At 41.8% G+C, this 22,234-nt stretch overlaps 1 protein-coding gene and 1 long non-coding RNA gene across 5 annotated transcripts in view; one reads left to right on the top strand and one right to left on the bottom strand.

Moving 5' to 3' along the window:
* Nucleotides 1–3,168: 3,168 nt before the first annotated feature.
* Nucleotides 3,169–4,903, bottom strand: LOC118651913. Its single transcript, XR_004966364.1, has 3 exons — nt 4,470–4,903; nt 3,828–3,908; nt 3,169–3,208 (listed from the first exon to the last, which is right to left on the bottom strand). It is a non-coding gene; the product is annotated as an uncharacterized LOC118651913 (long non-coding RNA).
* Nucleotides 4,904–5,287: 384 nt separating this feature from the next.
* NUP107 (nucleoporin 107) overlaps nt 5,288–22,234 on the top strand; it is a 53,428-nt gene continuing 36,481 nt past the window's right edge. For 3 of the 4 annotated variants that reach the window (XM_036299639.1, XM_036299637.1, XM_036299636.1), the window contains exons 1-8: nt 5,288–5,440; nt 7,232–7,323; nt 7,716–7,802; nt 8,425–8,540; nt 11,156–11,300; nt 13,223–13,326; nt 18,457–18,584; nt 19,830–19,878. In XM_036299639.1, coding sequence (XP_036155532.1) covers nt 5,433–5,440; nt 7,232–7,323; nt 7,716–7,802; nt 8,425–8,540; nt 11,156–11,300; nt 13,223–13,326; nt 18,457–18,584; nt 19,830–19,878 — 729 coding nt within the window. In that variant the 5' untranslated portion in view covers nt 5,288–5,432. The remainder of the gene's footprint in view (nt 5,441–7,231; nt 7,324–7,715; nt 7,803–8,424; nt 8,541–11,155; nt 11,301–13,222; nt 13,327–18,456; nt 18,585–19,829; nt 19,879–22,234) is intronic. The other variant, XM_036299638.1, reaches the window with a different exon arrangement.

Here is a 22,234-nt window from a genome sequence, read left to right as displayed (position 1 = left end):
GTTTATCGGCAGCTTCTAGACAGTTCTTAAGAGACCTTAAAAGTGTGGTTCTGAACTCAATATCCTCCATTGACAGTTTTGTCCTGTTTCTTTGTCTCCGCATTTTTTATGTTTTCTTGGTGCACCCCCTAGTGGTCTTTGTCCGCAGTCTTGTTGCCTTTAAGCCTTGATTGATGTCGGCAATACCGGGGTGATTTGACCTCCAGGCTAACTGGCTATGAGAGTCGGCTGTGTCTGTAGTGGGAGGGCTTCTGTGCTGGATCTCTAGGGCGGTGCTAATCTAGTGTTTGCCTGAGGCTATCCGGCAAATGGTTTTGTGCAGGGCTTGGGCAGGGCGGGTCCCTGGGGATCTACAGGGCGGGCGGAACAAGCAGTTATGGCGACTCTCAGTTCCTTCCCCAGGGGCTCTGCCTCTCAGAGCCCCAGCAATGGCTGCAAACCTCGGAGAGAAAGCTGCCTTCGAGTTCCGACCGAAGCCAGACAGTCCCGTTTCTCCCGTTTGAGTCTCGGTCCCCAGAGACTCGCCCGGATCTGGAGCTCAGAGTCTGAAACTCCCTCCCGATTGAAAACAACAACCGCGCCCTCCGCCGCCAGCCCGCTCCGCGCGCACACTCCGCACCTGAGTATTTCACTTCAGCACTGCGCCTCCTCTGAGTCTGGGTATGATATTCTCTTTCCTCCTAGTTGTAGAATTTCCACTCAGCCAGCCTTCCCGTGGTTCTGGGTGATGTCCGTTCTGTCCTTTAGTTATATCTCTGAAGTGGTTGTTTGAGGCAGCGATCTCCGGCGTTAACCTATGCCGCCATCTTGGTTTCTCCAAAAATAAATTTTAAAAATTTTGTCATTAAGTAATCATCATAACTTTATACTTAAATTGGGGGGGAAATCGTCATTCAAAAAGTCAAAGGAGTTTAACTTTCTTTTATTACCTGAAATTCAACCTTGTTGCACAGCTAAAAATCTTCAGTTGATCTTGTGAAGGACAAAGAAGCAGAAGGGCTCCCCTAGGATGGCAAGCAGTTTCCTAAAGATTAAACTCAATCACTTAAAAATTGCAAATAGGAAGCCAGGATGGATTTTGAAGCACAGATCTACCTAATGCCCTTTTGCAGCACAGACTCAAGTTTCAAGGGCCATGTTCAAGACAGGCACAGCTTTTTCTTGGCATTATATTGCACTGCCAATATTTACATTCTATCAGTTTATGCTTTTTAATGCACTTCTATTAATAGAACCTGCATAGTTTGCTCTTATATGTCAATATGTTTTTAGTTCAAAATATACTCAAAGTATTTTAAAAGTCAGTTCCTGGTCTTGATTTGTGAAATAAATATACTACATTTTTAATCATTAAAATAACACCTTGAAAATTTTGTTGTTAAAAAATAGATTCATAGGATCGTGCATGCTATGAGATCTTAAAGACAAAGAACGCTGTACATATATGGTAATTACCTATTCAAAATTTTAATTATTTGTTACATTATTTCTCAAAAGGTTATCATTAGTCAGGTGATGATGTATGTTTGTTTTCCCCCTCCCTACCCTCTTCCAACTATCTCAGTATGCAATCAACACGTGCCTCCCACTTGAGCCAACACTGAGGTGTGGATATGACCCCCATTAGATGAAGTGGACTAAAGACTGAATGTCTTCATCTGTGTTCTTAGCACCACGGAAGCCATCCTCTGGATTCTTATGCAAACCTCAGAAGAGGAGAAAACCCCTATACTAGATGAGGTTGAATTTCCTGCCTTCAACCCATCAAACCATCCAGGATGAGGAGGGCTCAGTCAGAACTAAGACCACATAAAAAAATTTTTTAATGTGATTTTCTTACCCAGTCAAATTTATGGGGTAAGGTTCATACTAGCTACCTTCTTTTCATAACAAAGTCTAAGCAATATAAATAGTACTACTTAGAGAAGACAAAGATGTAATAAGTCATTCTTCAGAAACACAAATGTGTGTTTGATTTACAAGATTTCTATGCCAAGCAGAGAAGTATGTGAAAACAGCAAGGTAAAATGTGCAAGCTGCAATAAAAGTTTTGTGGTTTAGCTGGAGAATGCCATATCAACAGGGAATCATGATTTTAGTTTTTCAATTGCCCCCAAGGTCATTTTCACTATTGATGAGGCCTAAGATGTCTGTAAAGAGGAGTCATTGCAATTAATGTATTTGTCTGGCAAACTTTTTGTCAGCAAATTCCTCAGTACCTTGAAAATGTCACTAATTACTCTTTGCTTAAGACACTAGAAAAGTGGTTCCCAACATGGGGCACATGAGAGAGTACTGTGAAGTATCATATAATTTAATATGAAGAAGAATAAATTCAATCTGATTGTACAAATGTAGGTACTCTTTCTAGAATATTTTTTGAGAAATTGAATGAAACTGTACTGATTGGAAATGACTCACTCGCTCAAGAAAAATTTGAGCACCTACCAAGTGACAAAAGGTGGAGGTGAATGAAACACATAGGGTCCCTGCCTTCTTGGAGCTGAACAAAAGAACAAACACCTATACTGAATATTTACCATATATGGTGCATTATAACATTAGTCAATGTTTACTGAGTGGTTACTTTATTTTATTAGGTAGAAGAATGTTTTGTCCTTGATTTAAAATATACATTCTGAAGTACTTAGGGGTGAAGTGTCAAGATGTATACAGCTAACTTCCAAATGGTTCAGGCAAAAACAAACAAAAGGAGAGAGCAATTGTGCAGAAATGTTAGCAATTGGCAAAGGGTATATTGAAGCCATCCTGGCCAGTTAACTCAGGTGGTTGGAGTGTCATCCCGACATGCCAAGGCCGCAGGTTTGATCTCTGGAGAAGGCACATACAAGAAGCAAACAATGAATGCATAAATAAGTGGAACAATAAATGGGTCTCTCTCTCTTTCCCTTTCTCCCTTACTCTCTCTCTAAAATCAATCAATCAATCAATCAATAAAATTGCTTTAAAAAAGAGTATATCTAAGAACAAAATGAATGGACTAACAAAATAAGACTGGAAGCATGGAGGTATGGAACAGACTGACATACCTCCATGTGGGGGTCGGGGACGAAAAGAGATAAACCAAAGAACTTATATACTTACTAGAGGTCTGTTGCATGAAATAATGCAAGAGTAGGTCTTCTGCCCTAACTGGTTTGACTCTGGATAGAGCTTCGGCTCAGTGGATAGAGCATTGACCTGCGGACTGAAAGGTCCCAGGTTTGATTCCAGTCAAGGGCATGTACCTTGGTTGCATGCACATCCCCAGTGGGGGGTGTGCAGGAGGCAGCTGATCAATGTTTCTCTCTCATCAATGTTTCTAACTCTCTATCCCTCTCCCTTCCTCTCTGTAAAAAAATCAATAAAATATATTATTTAAAAAAATAATAGGCCTTCCTTCCCCTGGCTGCCGGCACCGGCTTCCCTCTGGCATCCAGGACCTAGGCTTTCCTCACAGCCCCAGCTTCATCTGGAAGGATGTCTGGTCTAATTAGCATATTTCATTTTTATTATTATAGATATTCATAGCCCATGAACATGGACAATAGGGTGGTGAAGATGGGGGGGGGGGGGCCAGGGCTGGGTGGAGGGAGGTAAAGGAGACATCTGTAATACTGTCAACAAAATAAAAAAGAGTGTATGGATGCCTATTGTACTATTTTACAGCTTTTCTGTAGTTGTGAAATTTTTCAAATTAAAACTTCGGTGGGATGGGGAGGGCAATGATGTTTGATCTTCTCAGCTGTTGGGGCTGAGGGAGAGAAAATGGTGCTCCCCATCGGACAGGTCAGGTTTGAGTGTTTTGAGGATGGCTGCTTACTTACTGGATCTGAGTTCCTGAGCAGCTGTTCTCTCCCAAGCCTTTTCTCCAGCTTCTCACCAATTCTGTGAGCTCCTGATGGGTCCTAGTAAAATCCCCTTTTCTTAAGTTGGCTGCAGTGAATTTCTGTCACCTAACCCAAAAACCCTCAAAACAAACTTAGAGTGTATACAATCTGCACCACACAAGGATTTATTTCAAGTAGTTTTAAAGAAGTCAAATGGACACATTTTGAAATATTTTAGGATAGCATGGTGCTTATATCTACTTAATTGTGTCAAAAAACGAACCCCAGGGCACTTTTCAACAAGTGTCCTCTCTTTGTATATGAACTGAGCATTGGGCTAATCCTTTGCCCGAAACTGCTCTTCCTTTTTAATTGTGTGCCTTACAGCCAATCCCTTCAAGTACATTATACGAATAAAGCACCCGGGGATTGCATTGCCAGGAAAGCATGGTGAGAACCCGAACCCCTGGCGCACACTTTGAATAAACTTGCCACGGCACTGACAACAACAATGAGGGTCACTATTCACTTTGCAAAAGAGAAGTGCTCTTTTGCACAGGAAAAGGAGGCGATGGGAAGAAGGACAGCGCGCCAGGGTGGGACTGGTCAGGTTAAGTTATTGAAGGAGAAGAAAAGTACCATTTCGATGACGACTGTGCGCAGTGAACATCTGACATCTCGTTTTCAATCCTCACAAGAACCCCGCGTGAAGGCGTTATCTCCCTTCCACGGATGAGAAACGTGCGGTGGCAGGGGCCGCGCCTACCTTTGTTCAGAAGGCGAAGTTGTCTCCGCGGGGACAGGTGTGAAGAGGCCTTTCAGGGATGTCACCAGGATTAGAGCAGAATGTGGATACCTACGACAACACTTGGACTGCTCCCCTCGGGGCCAGAATACACTACTTTTACCCACATTGCTCTTTGAAGTACTTTTATGCTTTTTAGGGCAGGTAAGCCTTTCCTCTTTCATAGGGAAACATACAACGTAAAAGAACAAATAGCCATTATGAAAAACAATTGTAAAAACTGTAGGGGTTTTACACTACAGTTCAAACAAAGTGAGTACAGTGAGAGAGAGAGACAGAGACCCTCCCACCCCCCACACCCCCAGCCTCCCACCCCCCGAGGCGTAGGGCAGAGCCTGCGCGTCTGTATTCCAAGTGCAGGCTCTCTCGCAGGAAATGCCAGGAAATGACTTCACGTGTTTTCTAAGCTCTCAGTATAAGTCAAATTTCCCAGTAGGACAACCAGGCGCCTCGGTCACGCCCACAAATGCCAGTCAGGCCAAGTAGCCGCCCCGCAGCCCGCTCAACCCTGTCAGGCCCCGTCCCTGCCCGACTAGCCCCGCCCCTGTCCGGCTAGCCCCGCCTCCCACACGGACACACCTTCGCGCCTGCGCAGATCGGGTCTGAGCCTACAGTGTAGGCGGAAGTTGCCCCTGCGCTCGCAGTCGTTTCTGCCCCGCCCCCCGCCCGTTCTAAGGCGACACAGCCGGAACATGCTTCCGGGTCGAAGGGTTTGCTTCCGGAGAGCGGGAAGGCTGAAACGCGGTAGCTGAGCTGAAATCCAATTAACAAGGTTCTGGGTGGAGAAGGCTGTATCCATGGACAGGTCAGTTCTGGTAGTGTCTGCTGAGCGCGGAGACTCGTTGCTTGTTGGCAGAACGAGACCACGCAGGGCCCGGGCCGACCCTAGGACTCTTTCCCGGGCCGGGGACGGCAGCTGATGGAGGAAGGACCGCTTGGGTGGGAGAGGGATGCGGGGAAAGCGAATCCCGCGGCGGCTCTGCGGTCTGTTCTGCGCCTTTGCCGAGCACTTTTCGGCTCCTGGGGTGGGCGGGGTAGAAGGTGGCCCTGCATGCGAGATGCCCAGTGATCGGCCCGAGATCACCAAGCCAGTGAATAGCAGAACTAGGACTCTCATCTCAGACTTACAGATTACACATTACAGCATCCGATAGTGATGGACTTGAGTTTTCCTCGCACCCTGACACTAAGCTAGCCGCTGTGGCAAAGGTGTTGTTCAAGGTTTTGGCCTTCGGGGAATTAGGTCTGTCGTGGAGGAGACAACCAAGCAGTACAAGCAGCTTTGTACTGCTCTGTGGGAAAAGAAGTGAAGCAGTTAAGTCTCCCTTTCCCGGGAGGAATCGTGAAGACCTCTCAATGGAGGAAACCTAGAGGGTCTTTGAATAATAATAGTAGCCAAAGATTGAGTGCCTTAAACACTTCAAATATATTCTTAGCTCATGTAATTTTCATAACAGCCCTGTGAGGATGGATGCTATGATCCTCTTCTCATAGATAACACTGGACTAAAAGGTTAAGAACCTGGTCAAAGTTAGGAAGCTATTTATTAATAGAAGAACCAAGTTGCCACCTGGATCTGGGAGTCTCCAGACTCCTGGAGCCTGTTTGGTGAGTAAGTGTTCGCCAGGCAGACCAAGGGGGCAAACGTCCGCCTCTGTAAAAGAAGCGTGTACAAAGGTGTGTGGATATGAAAGTGCATGCTTATGTAGCGAAGTGCTCACATGTTTATGTTTGTGTGGGGGTGATGTTTGTGACTGACTGTAAGGCTGAAGTTGGTCAGCTGGAGTCAGATTGTAAAAACCATGGGAGGAAACTTGGACTTGATTCTGTAAGTCAGCAGTAGTTATCTGAAGGTTTTAAGTGGAGGAAAAGCTCATTCCAAGTGTTGGAATAATTGCAAAGGAGAAAATGTACTGCGTGCTAGAAAGCCAAGAAGTCTTTGTGCAGGTAAAATTTAAGCAGGACTTTGAGGGATAGCAGGATTTAGAACTGGAAGGGCATTGTCAACAAAAAGAGCAAAGATGAGCCCTGGCCAAGATTGCGTACTGGTTGCAGGGGTGGGCAAACTTTTTGACTCGAGGGCCACAATGGGTTCTTAAACTGGACCGGAGGGCCGGAACAAAAGCATGGATGGAGTGTTTGTGTGAACTAATATAAATTCAAAGTAAACATCATTACATAAAAGGGTACGGTCTTTTTTTCAATAGTTTTATTCATTTCAAACGGGCCGGATTCGGCCCGCGGGCCGTAGTTTGCCCTTAGAGCATGGGCCTGTGCTCCAAAGGGTTCAGTTCTCTTGGTTGCAGATTCAATCCCTGGCCCGGGTTGAGGCATGTGGGGGAGGCAACCAATCAGTGTGTCTTTCACACATTATTGTTTCTCCCTTCCCGCTCCCTTCCTCCCTTCCACTCTCTAAAAACAGTGGGGGAAAAATATATCCTCAGGTGAGAATTAACAACAACAAAAAGCAAAGACATTACTGTGATGATCTATACCTTGACTAACTCAGGATCCTTTGCTCCAATCATGATGATAAAGTTCTGTGCAAATGCTACATTCTCATTTCATTCACATGAGCTTGATTGTGCTGTTTTAGGAGTGGCTTTGGAGAGATGCCATCCCCTGTGATCCGGGAGGCGGAGGTGACACGGACTGCGCGGAAACAGAGTGCTCAGAAAAGAGTTTTAAGTATCCTTTGCATTTTAAGTATCATTATAAAAATTGCAGCATGTTTGGGATCAGGATTATAGAATTTCCTTTCTTTGAGAGGCATTAAACACTAGCTGTAATAAAAAAATGCTGCAGAAACTATTTTTTGATTTCTCAGATATGCTATTTGGTAAGTATGCAATTTGAAATGTGACTAAGAACTCTTAGTTCAGTGTGCAGTAATCTAAGACTGAAATCTGAGAACTTAAATGGTAGAGAAAATTATTTATTCTTTGCGTAGAAAACATGATAGACATAAAATCCCTTGTCCTTGAAAAATGTATTCATATATTTTGTATAGTGTAAACATGGTTAATTCTAACTTTAATGGTGTATTTTGTACATGGAAAATATTTCTTAACTTCCTGCAGTTCGGGCATCCCAAGATGAAATTTTTGCCAATACCACTCCAAGAAACCAGGTTACCCCTCGAACTCCCAGCTCATTTCGACCGCCTTGTAAGATTTTCTGCTTATAAAGCATTTAATAGTGGTAGTAGTAGTAGCTAACACTGATGATACACTTAAATTATATTGGTTGAAATATCAATAACTAAGAACAAATAATAACGATTGCAGTTGCTATTTATAACTCTGTTTTACATAAATACACAATAACTGTGATATAGGTATTATCTCTATTTTGCCACAACTGAAAGTGAGACTTGGAGAAGTTAATTAATGCTGATAACATAGCCAAGTAAGTATGTAAGTATTGGAACCAAAATTCAAATAATGATCTGCTTACTCCAAAGGCCATGCCCTCTACACTGTACTGCCTCTTCAGTGTGCTATTTTATAAAATTAGAATATGAAGAATCCATTGACTCATTCGTGTTCTTTTTTACTGCTCAGTTATGCTATAATGAAAGTATCTCTGTTTGCAGTAAAATTTTTCTTGATGGGCTCAATATTACCAAAATAAGTTAAATTCTTCATATGGAAATGAATATGTAAAGTATTTATTTGCTTATAATTGAAAACTGAATATTATTTGTTCTTTACTGTTTGTTTGCTTGTTCTGTTTTCATGATCAGTGCTTATGCACTCTGGATTCTTTTTACTAACTTCTTGTTTGTAGTTACTCCACCAAACCGAAGCTTTCTCAGGCAGCCAGATGTTTCCTGCATTCTTGGAACGGGAGGGAGGTCTCCCCGGTTTACACAGTCTTCAGGGTTATTGGGAAATCTATCTATGGTATGTTGAAATATAAGACTGAAATTTTCTCCCTTTCATAAAAGTATGATATGATGCTCTCTAGGAATCCCTATGGTACAGTATTTAAAATAGCAGAAGAAATGTCTTATAAACTGTGATATAGAATGACTTGACTTAGTTTAAATACTACAGAAAAAGAAAGAATTGTATCTCGCTAGGAAGAAGGATAAAAACAGAAGAGTTTTGTTGGAAGAGTAGAGGACTTAGTAGGCACATTTCATTCCAAAAATGAGATAAAAACAATTCTTCTCTGTTTGACTCTGTGCTTACTGAAAAGGCACAAATTTTACACGCACTTGAAATTGTCTAAATTTGGTGTTTTCTGATGAGTGGTTTTGCTTGTGAAACCTGTCTTTATCTTAGAAGGTTAACTTGATCTTTGAAATGTTTATTATAGTCTTGTGGATTTATAGAGTGTAACAATGATCTCTAAGCATTTCCTCAGGTGAGGATTTAAAAAAAAACATGAGTGAATTGACTGCCTCTGGATTTAAGCAAAAGATGACTTTTATTATTTACTGGCTTCAAAGCTTCAATATTAATAGTAAAGTTGTTACTCTCTTAAAGGCAAGGGTAGAATAAGGTGTGTATTGATTATTATAAAATGTTTATGAATTACTGTGCAGTCAAATGTATTTTCTTGATTTGTTTTGCCAGTTGTAATATTGGCTATAAGAGGTGGCCTTGGATATGTAGGTTGCCTGAAGGAAGTAAAATTTTTACATTACTTTTACCATATATTTGCTTACCAAGACTTGATTGCGGAGCAAAGTATTTTTCTGAATGCAAAATGTCATTGCTGTGTAAGATTTCACTTGATCCTTGTACTAATGATGTTACGTACCCAGAGGGAGTGAACTATTAATCAGTCTCTAATAGTTGAAACTGAGTTCTCCTCAGCCCATAGTTAGTGTCTCATGAGTATATAGGGTTTCACCACCCATCTTTAACATTTTCCTTGGAAGACTGATTTAAAGGTATAGTTTTATTGTTGCTTATGCCTGGATTTTAAATAAAGGTGAATTTTTTAAAACTTTTTTATGGACCTGGCCAGTGTGGCGCAGTTGGTAGGAGCATCATCCTGTACACTGAAAGGTCTTGGGTTCAATCCCAACCCCGGTCCGGGTGAGTGCAGGAGGCAACCAGTAGATGTTTCTCTCTCACATTGGTGTTTCTCTTTCTGGAAAAATCAATGGAAATGTCCTGAGGCGAGGATTAAAAAACAACTTTATTATGGATATTTTAAAATATCTCCGAAAATAGAATAGTGGCATAAGCCCCCATGTGCTCATTCCTCAGTTTCAACAGTTAACAATATATGGCTGATCTTGTTTCATCTATACCATGGCATTTCCCCTATATTACCTTACAATTCTCAAATTTCATAGCCATTGTCCTGTGCACTGAAAGGTTGTTGTGCCCTGACTGGGAATTTCATTCATAAATACTTCAGTACATACCTTTGAGACAGAGCAACACTTTCTGTAACATAAAAACAATACATACAGGTCATACATCATTGTATTGTGCTTCACAGATATTACATTTTTTTTTTATAAATTGAAGGCAAGACCCTCCACCAGCAAAAATTTATGACTCACTGAAAGCACAGATGATCGTTAGCATTTTTTAGCAATAAAATATTTTTTGTTAAGGTATGTGCATTATTTTTTAGACATACTGCTATTGCACAGTTAATAGACTATGGTATAGTGTAAACATGATTTATATATACTGAGAAACCCCTAAATTTATGTGACTCACTTTATTGTAGTAGTCTGGGACTAGACCTACAGTATCTCTAACATTTAAACCTCCCCCAAACATATAGAGACTAATTCCTCTTTCATTTTACATATCTACTTTATATTTGTTATTGTATATTCATTAACTGGTCACATTTCCTGAGTCGTGTCAATTTTTTTTAAGTTGGTTGGTTCAAATTAGGAACCAAACAAGGTCACCATATTGCATTTGGTTGATATGTCTTTTAAATCTCTTAAGTTTCTCCCTCATCTTTTTTTTTTCTTTTGTTTTAGTGGGGAAAGGACAGGGAGAAAGATAGAAACATCAGTGATGCGAGAGAGTCATTGATCGGCTGCCTCCTGCACACCCCACACTGGGGATTGAGCCAGCAACCCAGGCATGTGCCCTGACTGGGAATTGAACCATGACCTCCTGGTTCATAGGTCGATGTTCAACCACTGACCCATGCTGGCTGGGCATCTCCCTCATCTTTTTTTAAAATTACTATTTATTTGTTGAAGAAGCTGGGTCATTTGTCCAGGACAATTTTCCCAACATAAAAAATTAACGTGAACTTAGAGCGGTAGGAATTCCTTACTTACCTACTTATATCAGCTTAAATATTACAAGATGTAGTCTCTATTGGCTTTTTTTTTTTTAAGCAGGAGTAGTACAAAGAAGAAAGCAATTTTAAAAAGCCACACTTTCCTTCTCAAAATAGCCCCCAAGGCTATCTTTTGAAAATGGAAAATATACATAATGTTTTAAAAAAATGTAACAGCATTAATGTCTTTATTCACTCAATGGCAATAACTCCATTTCTTTTTTGTATCTTCCTTTTTTATAAGGTAACTAATCTGGACGACAGTAATTGGACCGCGGCATTCTCCGCACAGCGTTCAGGGCTCTTCACAAACTTAGAGCCCCATGGCGTAACAGAGGACGTGACCCTCAGTGCTGTGATGTTACGTGAGGATGATCCTGGAGAAGCTGGTAAATGGTTTTGAGCTTTGTTTGTAACAACGGGTAGCCTGTCGCTTTACTAAGGTCAAGGAGGCTATCCCCTCCTGTTCCTGAATGCCATCATTAAATATTTTTTTGTTGAGCTAATTAGCTCTGATAATGGCTAAGCCAGTGATGTAGCAGCTCTAGAAGTTTGAGAACGTCACCTTAGTTCTCAGTTGGCGCAGCATGTTGCCATTTTATCCTTCAGTGTGAAGAGCAGCCTGTTAGCTTATTAGTAGACAGGTCTCTGATATTTTTATTCTTTTATTTATTTTTTTTCTTATTTGTGCTGTTGAAAGAGCTTCTCTTTTTCTTTAGGTTTAGTTTTATCTAACACTGCTGACCTGTCTTGCTTTGGCCTGGATGTTGATGTTGTTTTTTCAAATAGTATTGAAACCTTTCTAGGTTTAGGTTAGTTATTACCATTCCCTTTTGGGGAAAATTTTTGCTTTTAGTGTCTCTGTATCTACACATTATCATATAAGTTCTTCACAATTTTATCATCATCATCATCAGCCGGCATGCTAATGCTATATACACTGAGTGGCCAGATTATTATGACCACCTGACGTTTGTAGGCAAATTAGCTATAATTTCGCGCTGACGTTGCTAGAGGGCCAGATCATGATAAATGTCTGAATAGCACAACATACCTAAGTATCGTTGCTGATCAAGTTCATCCTATCATGTTGATGGCATATCCCAATGGAGATGGCTTCTTCCAACAAGACAATGCACCATGCCACGGTGTTCATATTGTGCAGGAGTGGTTTCAAGAACCTGAGGGAGACTTTACCTTGCTTAGGTGGCCCCCACAATCACCAGATCTCAATCCAATTGAGCATTTGTGGGACGAAGTTAAAAGCCATCAAATCTCACAGAACTGGACAGTGCTATTCATCAGGCATGGTGTCAGATTCCTCGCATCACCTTTCAACATCTCGTGGAGTCAATGCCAAGAAGAATCGCCGCAATATTGAAGGCAAAAGATGGCCCAATGAAGTACTGATGGGGTGGTCATAATAATCTGGCCAGTCATAATAATATGGCCACTCAGTGTATTTTTGGAGATTAACTCCTTATCAGGTATATGGTTCATAAATATATTTTCCCATTCCATAGGCTGCCTTTTTATTTTATTGTTTCTTTTGTTTTGCAGAACTTTTTAGTTTGATATAGTCTCACTTGATTTTTGCTTTTGTTGCTTGTGCTTTTGATGTCATATCCAAAAATTACTTCCAAGACTAATGACAAGAAGCTTTTTCCCTATATTTTTTTTCCAGAAGTTGTACGTTTTCAGGTCTTATGTTTAAGTCTTTAATTTATTTTTAATCATTTGTATGAGCCATGTAGAATAGGGGTCTAATATTATTTTTCTGCAGGTGGATATCCAGTTTTCCCAATACCATTTATTGAAAAGGCTATCCTTTTCCCATTGAGTATTCTTGGCTCCTTTGTCAAATATTATTCAATTATATATGTGGGAGTTTATTTCTGGAGTCTCTATTCTGCTCTGTGTATCTGTTTTTATGCCAGTACCATACTGTTTTGATTACTCTAGCCTTGTAAGATAGTTTGAAATCAGGAAGTGTGATACTTCAGCTTTGTTCTTCTTTGTTAGGGTTGTTTTGACTATTCTGTGGTTTTTAGTTTTACAAGATGAAAAGAGTTCTGTGAATAGATGGTGATGACAGTAGCACAACAGTGTGAATGTACTTAGTGCCACTGAACTATACACTTAAAAATGGTTATGATGGTAAATTTTATGTGTATTTTACCACAATTATAATTTTTTAAAACATATTGCAGTAAAAAAAAAGACTCGTACCTATGCTTTTAAGTTTTCAAACAATTACCTAGAAGTATGTCATTTAATGTTTTTTATTTCTTTTCTTTTTAATGTGTTCTAGCATCCATGAGTATGTTTTCTGATTTCCTGCAGTCTTTTTTGAAGCACTCTTCAACTACAGTTTTTGACCTTGTAGAAGAGTATGAAAACATTTGTAGTGTTCAGGTATGTTAATTCACACCATTGTTGGTCAAACTGAAGTATGCTTAGTTTTCTTTTGTGTGTTTTTTTTTTAACAGCATCAACCTGTGAATTTCTATATGTTATTTAAAAGAGATGTCTTAGCTATAATGGCAGGGATGGCATGGTTGGCACATCAGCAAAGTAGCTCTGCTTTTTACATACTGAGGGTCCATATCAGAATTGTTTTGGAGTCAAAAGGATTCTGCTGCTTTAAAAAAGGAAAATCTAAAATAAAGAACTCTTAGCCCTAGCCAGTTTGGCTCAGTGGGTAGAGAATCAGTGAAGGGACGTAGGTTCGATTCTGGTCAAGGGCACGTACCTTAGATGCAGGCTCAATCCCTGGCAACCAGTCGATGTGTTTTTCTCACATTGATGTTTCTCTCTCTGTGTGTCTCCCTCTCCCTTCCACTCTCTCTAAAAATCAATGAAAAAAATATCCTCAAGTGAGGATTAACAAAAAGAAAATAATAAAATAAAATATAAAAAAAACTCTTAAAACTCAATAATAAGAAAATGAACAATTCAATTAAAAAATAGACAAAACATGTTAATAGACACCTCACCAGAGAACATGTACAGGTGGCAAATAAGCATATCAGAAGATACTCAACATTAGATGTCACTGGGAAATTGCAAATTAAAACAATGAGATGACACAGTACTATTGGTATGGCAAGAATCCAAAACACTAATAACCACCAGATGCTGGCAAGGATGTGAAGTAGCAGGAACTCTCATTCATTGATGGTGGGAATGCAGAACGGTACAGCCACTTTAGAAGACAGTTTCTTACAAATATAAGCATACTGTTAGCATATGATCCAACGTTCATACTCTGGTATTTACTCAAATAAGTTAAAAATTTATATTTACACAAAGACCTGCATATAGGTGTTTGTAGCAGCTTTATTCATAACTAGATGCCTGGTGCATGACATTCGTGCACTGGGGGTTGGGGGTCCCCTCAGCCCAGCCCAAGCCCTCTCACAGTCCAGGACATCCCCCCAGGGGTCCTTAGCGCTGCCATGGAGGCGGGAGAGGCTCCCGCCACTGCTGCTGTGCTTACCAGCTGTGAGCCCAGTTTCTGGCTGAACGACACTCCCCCTGTGGGAGCGCACTGACCACCAGGGGGCAGCTCCTGCATTGAGCGTCTGCCCCCTGGTGGTCAGTGCGCATCATAGTGACTGGTCGTTCCACTGTTTGGTCCATTTGCATTTTAAGGTTTTATTATATAGGATTGGCTTAATTTGGAATCAACCAAGATGCCATTCAGTATGTTAGGGGTGGGGAACCTTTTTTCTACCAAGGACTAATTGGATATTTATAACATCATTCACTTAATATAAATTTATGCTGCTATGAAAACTCCTAGATTTATTGAATTTTGAGTCCCACCTGCAGTTGCCTTGGCAAAGCCAGACCAAATAATTTCGTGGGCCTTATACGGTCTGTAGCAGGCTGGACATTTCCCACCCCTGCAGTAGGTGAATGGATAAATCAACTGTGGTTCTGGGTTCAGACAATAGAGTAGTATTCAGTGTTAAAAGCTTATCATGCCATAAAGAGACAAGAGAGTTGGGGGGGATTGAGAAAAAGAAAACTCAGGGACATTGACGGACAACAGTGGTAATTGCTGAGGGTAGGGGTTGAGGGGAGGTGGAGGATGGTATCCTATATAATGAAAGGCTAATATGCAAATGGACCGAATGGTGGAATGACCAGTCGCTATGATGTGCACTGACCACCAGGGGGCAGACTCTCAGTGCACTCCCACAGGGGAAGCGCCATTCAGCCAGAGCTGAGTTCATGGCTGGCTAGCGCAGTGGCAGTGGTGGGAGCCTCACCTGCCTCCGCAGCAGCACTAAGGATGTCCTGGGCCTAAGTTGACAGTCAGACATCCCCTGAGGGCTCCCAGACTGTGAGAGGGCGCAGGCCAGGCTGAGGGACTACTGTCTCCCCCACCCCCCACCCCCACCATAAGTGCACAAATTTTGTGCACTGGGCCTCTAGTAGAGGAAATAAATGGTAATGGAAGGAGACTTGGTGGTGAACATGCAATATAGTGAACAGATGATATATTATGGAATTGTGCACTGGAAATCTGTATAATTTTGTTAACCAGTGTCACCCCAATAAATTCAATGAAAAGGAAAAAAAAGAATTTAATGAATGAGAGTAGAGATATGCCAAACACTGCCACCACTTTTATTAAAAACTGGCCTAAGACAGAAGTAACATTACTTTGTGAATACTTTTCAAAGGGAGGGAAACCTGTTGTGGTGGTGATTCTTCAAGGTTTGAATGAGAATAATCATGTTTCTTTATTCCCTTTGATAAGATAAGGAGGGTGCTCTTATTGTGCCAGCTCATTAATACCTTTGAGAAAGGTTTCTTTTACCCAGAGTACTTAAACCTCCTGATAAACAAATTTTGTGTGTGTTTCTGGAGAGAACATGCATATCTTTCATTAATTTTTCACACTTACTTCAGTCCCAAAAAGGTTAAGAACTGTTTTAGAACAAGGAGGGACTTACTTTGAAGTTTTGGCTAGAATTGGCATTGTTTTGGTGCCAATCTTAAGAAAACATTTTTCTTGATTTGTTATATGGTATAAATTTATCAGCCATAATTTGAAGATATCTTATTTTTAATTTTCATTGCTACTCCGTTGGTTCATGTTATGATTTTGTCAGGTGTAGGTTAGAGTTAGCTTATCTTCTGGGTAATATACAGAGAGAAAAAAATATACCCAAAGCTGTTCTTGTTGAGTCTAGGTTATGTTAAACTTTTACATATATACTCACATAAACACACCTTACTTTAAGGCCACTTCTAGTGGAAACGTTATATTAAATTTAGTTAAAAAAGACCATAGATAGGCAGGACATATTTATAATATAACTAGATGCCCAGTGCACGATTTAATCATGCGGATAGGGTCTCTAGGCCTAGCCTCCTGCTATCAGGGCCATCTTCTGCCCGTTCGCCAGTCCCCAGCCAAACCCTGCCCCCACTGCCGGACTGTCAGGCTGTTGGGATCACCAGCTCATCTGCAGCTGCTCAGAGACTTCATCTCCATGTGCGTGTGCTGGGCCGGCCTCTGATGAAATGTGCTGCCTGCTCGGGGCTGCTCATGTGGGTGTCGCCGCCGCTGCCACTGCTGCTGGGACTTGAGGCACTGACAGAGGCTGCGGGGTGCACCTGCAACCTACCCATCCCAGCATGAGCGGCCCTGAGCGGGCAGTGCATTCCATCAGCGGCCGGCCTGGCGCACACACAAGGAGGTGAAGTTGCCAGCGCCCACTTTCCCGCAGGCCTGAGACCCCAAGCAGCCAGGGATAAGCTGGTGATCCCAACAGCTTGACAACCAGCCCGGTCCTCCCACCACCTACCCTATTCCCTCATTCACCATCTGATTCATCGGAGCCTGCGGGGAGTTTGGGGGGCAGGCGGGAACCAAGAAGTGGTCAATGCCACCTCATGGCAACTGGTCGATTGGTCATTCTGGTCATTAGGGACACTGGCTTTTTATATATATAGACTAGAGGCCCGGTGCACAAACATTTGTGCACTCTGGCAGGGGTGGAGGGTCCCTCAGCCCGGCCTGTGCCCTTTCGCAGTCTGGGACCCCTTGGGGGTGACCACTTGCTGGCTTAGGCCTGCTCCCCGGGGGGATGGGGCCTAAGATGGCAATCAGACATCCCTCTGGCAGCCCGGCAGCCCTCGGGGGATGCCCACTTGCCAGCAGGGAGCAGGCCTAAACTGCATTCAGACATCCTTAGCGCTGCTGAGGAGGCAGGAGAGACTCCCACCACCACCACTATACTGGCAGCCATCAGCCTGGCTTGTGGCTGAGCAGAGCTCCCTGCTGTGAGAGCGACTGACCACCAGAGGGCAGCTCCTGCATTGAGCGTCTGCCCCCTGGTGGTCAGTGTGTGTCATAGTGACCAGTCATTCCCAGTCTTTCTGCTGTTAGGGTCAGTTTGCATATTACCCTTTTACTATATAGGATAGAGGCCTGGTGCACGGGTGGGGGCTGGCTGCTTTGCCCTCAAGGGTGATCTAGATCAGGGTGGGGGTCCTGCTTGGGTGCCTGGCCTGCCTGGATGATGGGCTGATGGCTGTTTGCAGCTGGCCAGACCCCCTTCAGGGTGCGGGTCCCCACTGGGGTGCCTGGCCAGCCTGGATGACGGGCTGATGGCTGTTTGCAGCTGGTCACACCCCCTTCAGGGTGCGGGTCCCCACTGGGGTGCCTGGCCAGCCTGGATGACGGGCTGATGGCTGTTTGCAGCTGGTCACACCCCCTTCAGGGTACGGGTCCCCACTGGGGTGCCTGGCCAGCCTGGATGACAGGCTGATGGCTGTTTGCAGCTGGTCACACCCCCTTCAGGGTGCGGGTCCCCATTGGGGTACCTGGCCAGCCTGGATGACAGGCTGATGGCTGTTTGCAGCTGGCCACACCCCCTTCAGGGTGGGGGTTCCCACTGGGGTGCCTGGCCAGTCTGGTTGAGGGGCTGAGGGCCGTTTTCATGCTGGTGGGTGACTGGGGCTCCCAGCCTCTTTTTTTTTCTTTTTTTTCTTTTTCTGGGATTTATTTACCTTCTATAGCTGTCAATGGAGCTGAAAGCCGGCTCCAGCTCTGAGGCCGCAGCTGGTTGAAAGCAGGTATCTGAGTTTGTTTAGCTTCTATAATTGAAACTCTGTTACCATCACTGGCGCTCTAAGCTCTGAGCCCGCTGGTGGCTGAAAGCAGGTATCTGGAGTTTGTTTAGCTTCTATAATTGCAACATTGTTGCATCCGGAGCTCAGAGCTGGGCTGCGGCAGGCGGGGAGCCTTGGCTTCCTTCGTCACTGGAGCAACCAAGCCTCATGTTCGCTTCAGCTGCGTGGCTGCCGGCCACCATCTTTGCTGGCAGTTAATTTGCATATCTCGCTGATTAGCCAATGGGAAGGGTAGTGAAGTTATGGTTAATTACCATGTTTCTCTATTACTAGATAGGATATGTACATACGTACTATTATGTAATTAGTTTTAGCACAATATACTTAAAGAATACAAAGTTGTCATTCAGGATTACAGGAAACTTCCTTATGTCTGTGTTTATAATCCAGGTGAATATACTGAGTAAAATAGTGAACCGAGCAACACCTGGTCTTCAAAAGTTTTCAAAAACAGCCAGTATGCTCTGGCTTCTTCAACAGGAGATGGTCACGTGGAGGCTGCTGGCTTCTTTGTACAGGTAAAGTGGTGTACAAGTCATGAATAAAATAAACACAAACCAACAGAAATTAATTTAAAAGTTAGAGTAGGATGTGTTTGGAAATAGGTTCTGCTATTCTTTACGCTTATCATTTCTGATGCCTTAGCTGTTAGGAGTGAGTGAGGGAGGAGTTGAATATCAGGTCATAAAGCTGGTGGCTACTAAAAATTGGATATGTATAAAGATTTAAGGAAAGTGCTAAAAATACTATAATACTTGGGAGAGGATAGATTAAAAGAAAAAACTGATGATTTATGTAATATGGATGTTTGAAAGAAATAAACAAAATTTTTCTTCTCTCAGATGCTCAGTGGTTTTGATTCATTGTTACTCTCTCATCCTTATGAGAAAATCTTGCCATGCGAAAACATTATATTCAAAAGTTAGGTGTATGCATCAGCAGGTAGTTAATAAAGACTGTAGGGTAAGCATGTCAAACTCAAAAGCTAACACGGGCCGAGTAAACCAGGTGTAAGTTTATATGGGCCACAAAAAAACAAAAGCTTCAATTCTCATAGAAACGTAGGTTTATTTTGATAGAGACATGCTGGATACAAAGGGCTGAAATAAATGAGTAATCATTAAGATAAAATAATACACATTTTAATAAAAATTAATATTTTTTCTTGAACATTAACTTACCAGACACTGAATAACTGCACAAATTAATAAGCGTAACACAAATAAACCTATTTTTCCTGTTCTCCGAAAGTGAAATATTTCCTATTGCACACACCAAACAAGTCAGTCCAAGACTAATGATGTGGCAATTGGCTGCTAAAATATTTGCTGCTAGTATTAGTGGAAAGAAATGGAGCACCTGTGTGTAAGGTGCATAAGGGAAATGAATGCAACACGATTATAGTAATCGGTCATTAGCAAACGTTGCAGTTCCTTATTAATAATTATGTATAACAGGATATTGTAAAAATTAAGTTATGAAATTTTTATTAAAACGTTTCTTACATACTGTTATATTGGCTGGGCTGCAAACATTTTCGTTGTGGGCCGTGAGTGTGATATGCTTGTTGCAGGGTGTATTTTTAAGAAATATCAGTTTTATTTGGGTAAAATTCAGAAGGCATTTACTGCTTGTATCTTGTGTTTAACGCATGATGGCTAAGATAATTGAAACCCACTTTTTAGATTGTAGGTTTGTGCATGCATATAGCTTAAAAGGTGATTTTATATACTCCTGTGAAATTTTGTGTTATTTTTCCCCAGAGACAGGATACAGTGTGCCTTAGAAGATGAAAATATGTTTGCAGTTACCGTAAGTTTTATATTAATTTTTTTCATAAATGCTTAAAAGTTAAAATGTTTTTAGTAGTAGAATTTGATTTTTGAATTTCTTCATTTTAATATTTTTTCAAGTAAATAAAAGAGTAAAAGATAAAATAATGAAATACTTATTTATATTATAGAATAAAAGATAAAAGTCCACTTTATTTCTCTTACTGTTCAGTCTAAGAGTTTGGTATTGTAGCCCATCGGACATTTTTCTATGCATTTTTGTACATGCACTAGAGGCCCAGTGCACAGAATTCGTGCACGGGGGCATAGGGGTGTCCTCAGCCCAGCCTGCGCACTCTTGCAATCCGGGACCCCTCAGGGGATGTCCGACTGCCGGTTTAGGCCCGATCCTTGGGACATCCCTCTCGCAATCTGGGACCGCTGGCTCCTAACCACTCGCCTGCCTGATCACCCCTAACCGCTCTGCCTGCCTGCCTGCCTGCCTGCTCAGTGCGCATCATAGCCACCTGTCATTCCACCGTTCCGCCGATTGTCATATTACCCTTTTATTACATAGGATATATGCAAACATAGTTTGCTTTTTTGTTGTTATTGTTTTGGGTTTTTTAAAAAGATAAAGATGAGAGTTTCATTGTGAAATAATTGGTTAACTCTTGGAAAGAGCCACTGTGATGCTCTAGAGATCTCTTCCTTCAGACAGGGATCTCAAAGGTGAAGAGAGGTATGCTTCACTGTCTTCTGTATCAAACATTGAACCTCTAGAAAATTTAAGGGGGGTTGTCCCTCAGGCTGTTCAGCAAAAGCTCAAGGGCTTATTTTTTATACAATCTCAGTAAAGTGTTGCAGGATTCAATGACTTGGTGCCTAGCAAAGGTATCAGGTTATTGAATTGTGCAGACTCCTCATCAATGCTGGGATGTATTCCTTTCTTGACTCCAAGCAGAAAGAAGATAGAGCCTGAAAGGAATGTGTCCCCTGGCTCTGTTTCATTCTATAAATAGTTTCCCCATATTTTTCTTTTCTGCCTCCTAGTAGATTCAGGGGAACTTATAAACTGCTCCCCTTCAAGAGCGAGCACCTTTTTTTAAATTCTACTTTAGTCTAGTCTAGTCTTTTCTATTCAAAATAACTTTCAAGCATCATAACTCAAGCCTGCCAAAAGCCAAACCCGATTTTGTCTTTCACTGGACAGCACCATAGGCAGTTTTCCAAGGAACCTGAATGTCCTCTAAATCAGTACTTCTCAAACTATTTTGTGCACATGAGTCACCTGGGTATCTTGTTAAAATGTAGGTTCTGATTCACTATTTCTGGTGTGGGGCCTAAGTTCTGCATTTTTTAAAAAAAGATATTTTTATGATTTTTTTTTTTAGAGAGGAAGGGAGAGGGAAAGAGAGAGAGAAATATGGATTGGTTTTCTCCTGCACAACCCTCTACCAGGGATTGAGTCTGCAACCCCAGGCCTGTACCCTGACTGGGAATCAAACTGGCGACCTTTGGTGCACAGGACATCCAGTCAACTGAGCCACACTGGTCAGGGCATGAGTTCTGCATTTTTAAAAAATATATATTTTTATTGATTTCAGAGAGGAAAGGAGAGGGAGAGAGAGATAGAAACATCAGTGATGAGAGAGAATCATTGATCAGCTATCTCCTGCAAGCCCCCTACAGGAGATCAAGCCCGCAACCCGGGCATGTGCCCTTGACCGGAATTGAACCCGGGACCCTTCAGTCCGCAGGCTGAAGCTCTGTCCACAGAGCCTCACCAGCTAGAGCAGTTCTGCATTTTTAATAAGCTTCCAGGTGATGCTGATGCTGTTGTTCTGTCTACTACACTCGGAGTAGCAGGGGTGTAGATCCTGGTCTCTGTCTGCTCTCCAAAATGTGATCCATCATCAAGTCTGGTTGACTCTCTTCTATCTCTTCAGTCCCAACTGTGACCACTCATCTCTGTTTCTTTTGCCACCACTTCAGCCTGAGCCATCATCATTCTTTGCAGGGATTACGGCAATAGCTTTCATCTAGTCTCCCAGGCTCTATTCACACAGATTTTTTTTTAACATATGGTATGATTTAATTTGTACATTATTCTGAGAGTTTTTATTTATCAATATTTTTAGTTGCTTTTCATGTCAGTTTACTTATGTTTACCTTATTTTTTTATAGTATATGAGAACATAAATATACCATAATTTTTTCAGACATTTGGCTGGATATATATATAGGTTGTTTCCAGTACTTTTTGCTATAGCAATCAATAATGCAATGAATATTCTTCTTCATACTTATCTATGTATTTGAGTATTTTCTATATTTCTGGAAGTGAAATTGTTGGGTCAGAGTTTGGTAATGGAATGTACCAATTTACATACACT

The sequence above is a fragment of the Myotis myotis genome, unplaced genomic scaffold (assembly GCF_014108235.1).
Source record: "Myotis myotis isolate mMyoMyo1 unplaced genomic scaffold, mMyoMyo1.p scaffold_m19_p_3, whole genome shotgun sequence".
Classification (NCBI taxonomy): domain Eukaryota; kingdom Metazoa; phylum Chordata; class Mammalia; order Chiroptera; family Vespertilionidae; genus Myotis; species Myotis myotis.
This window is presented reverse-complemented; position numbering and strand designations above follow the sequence as displayed.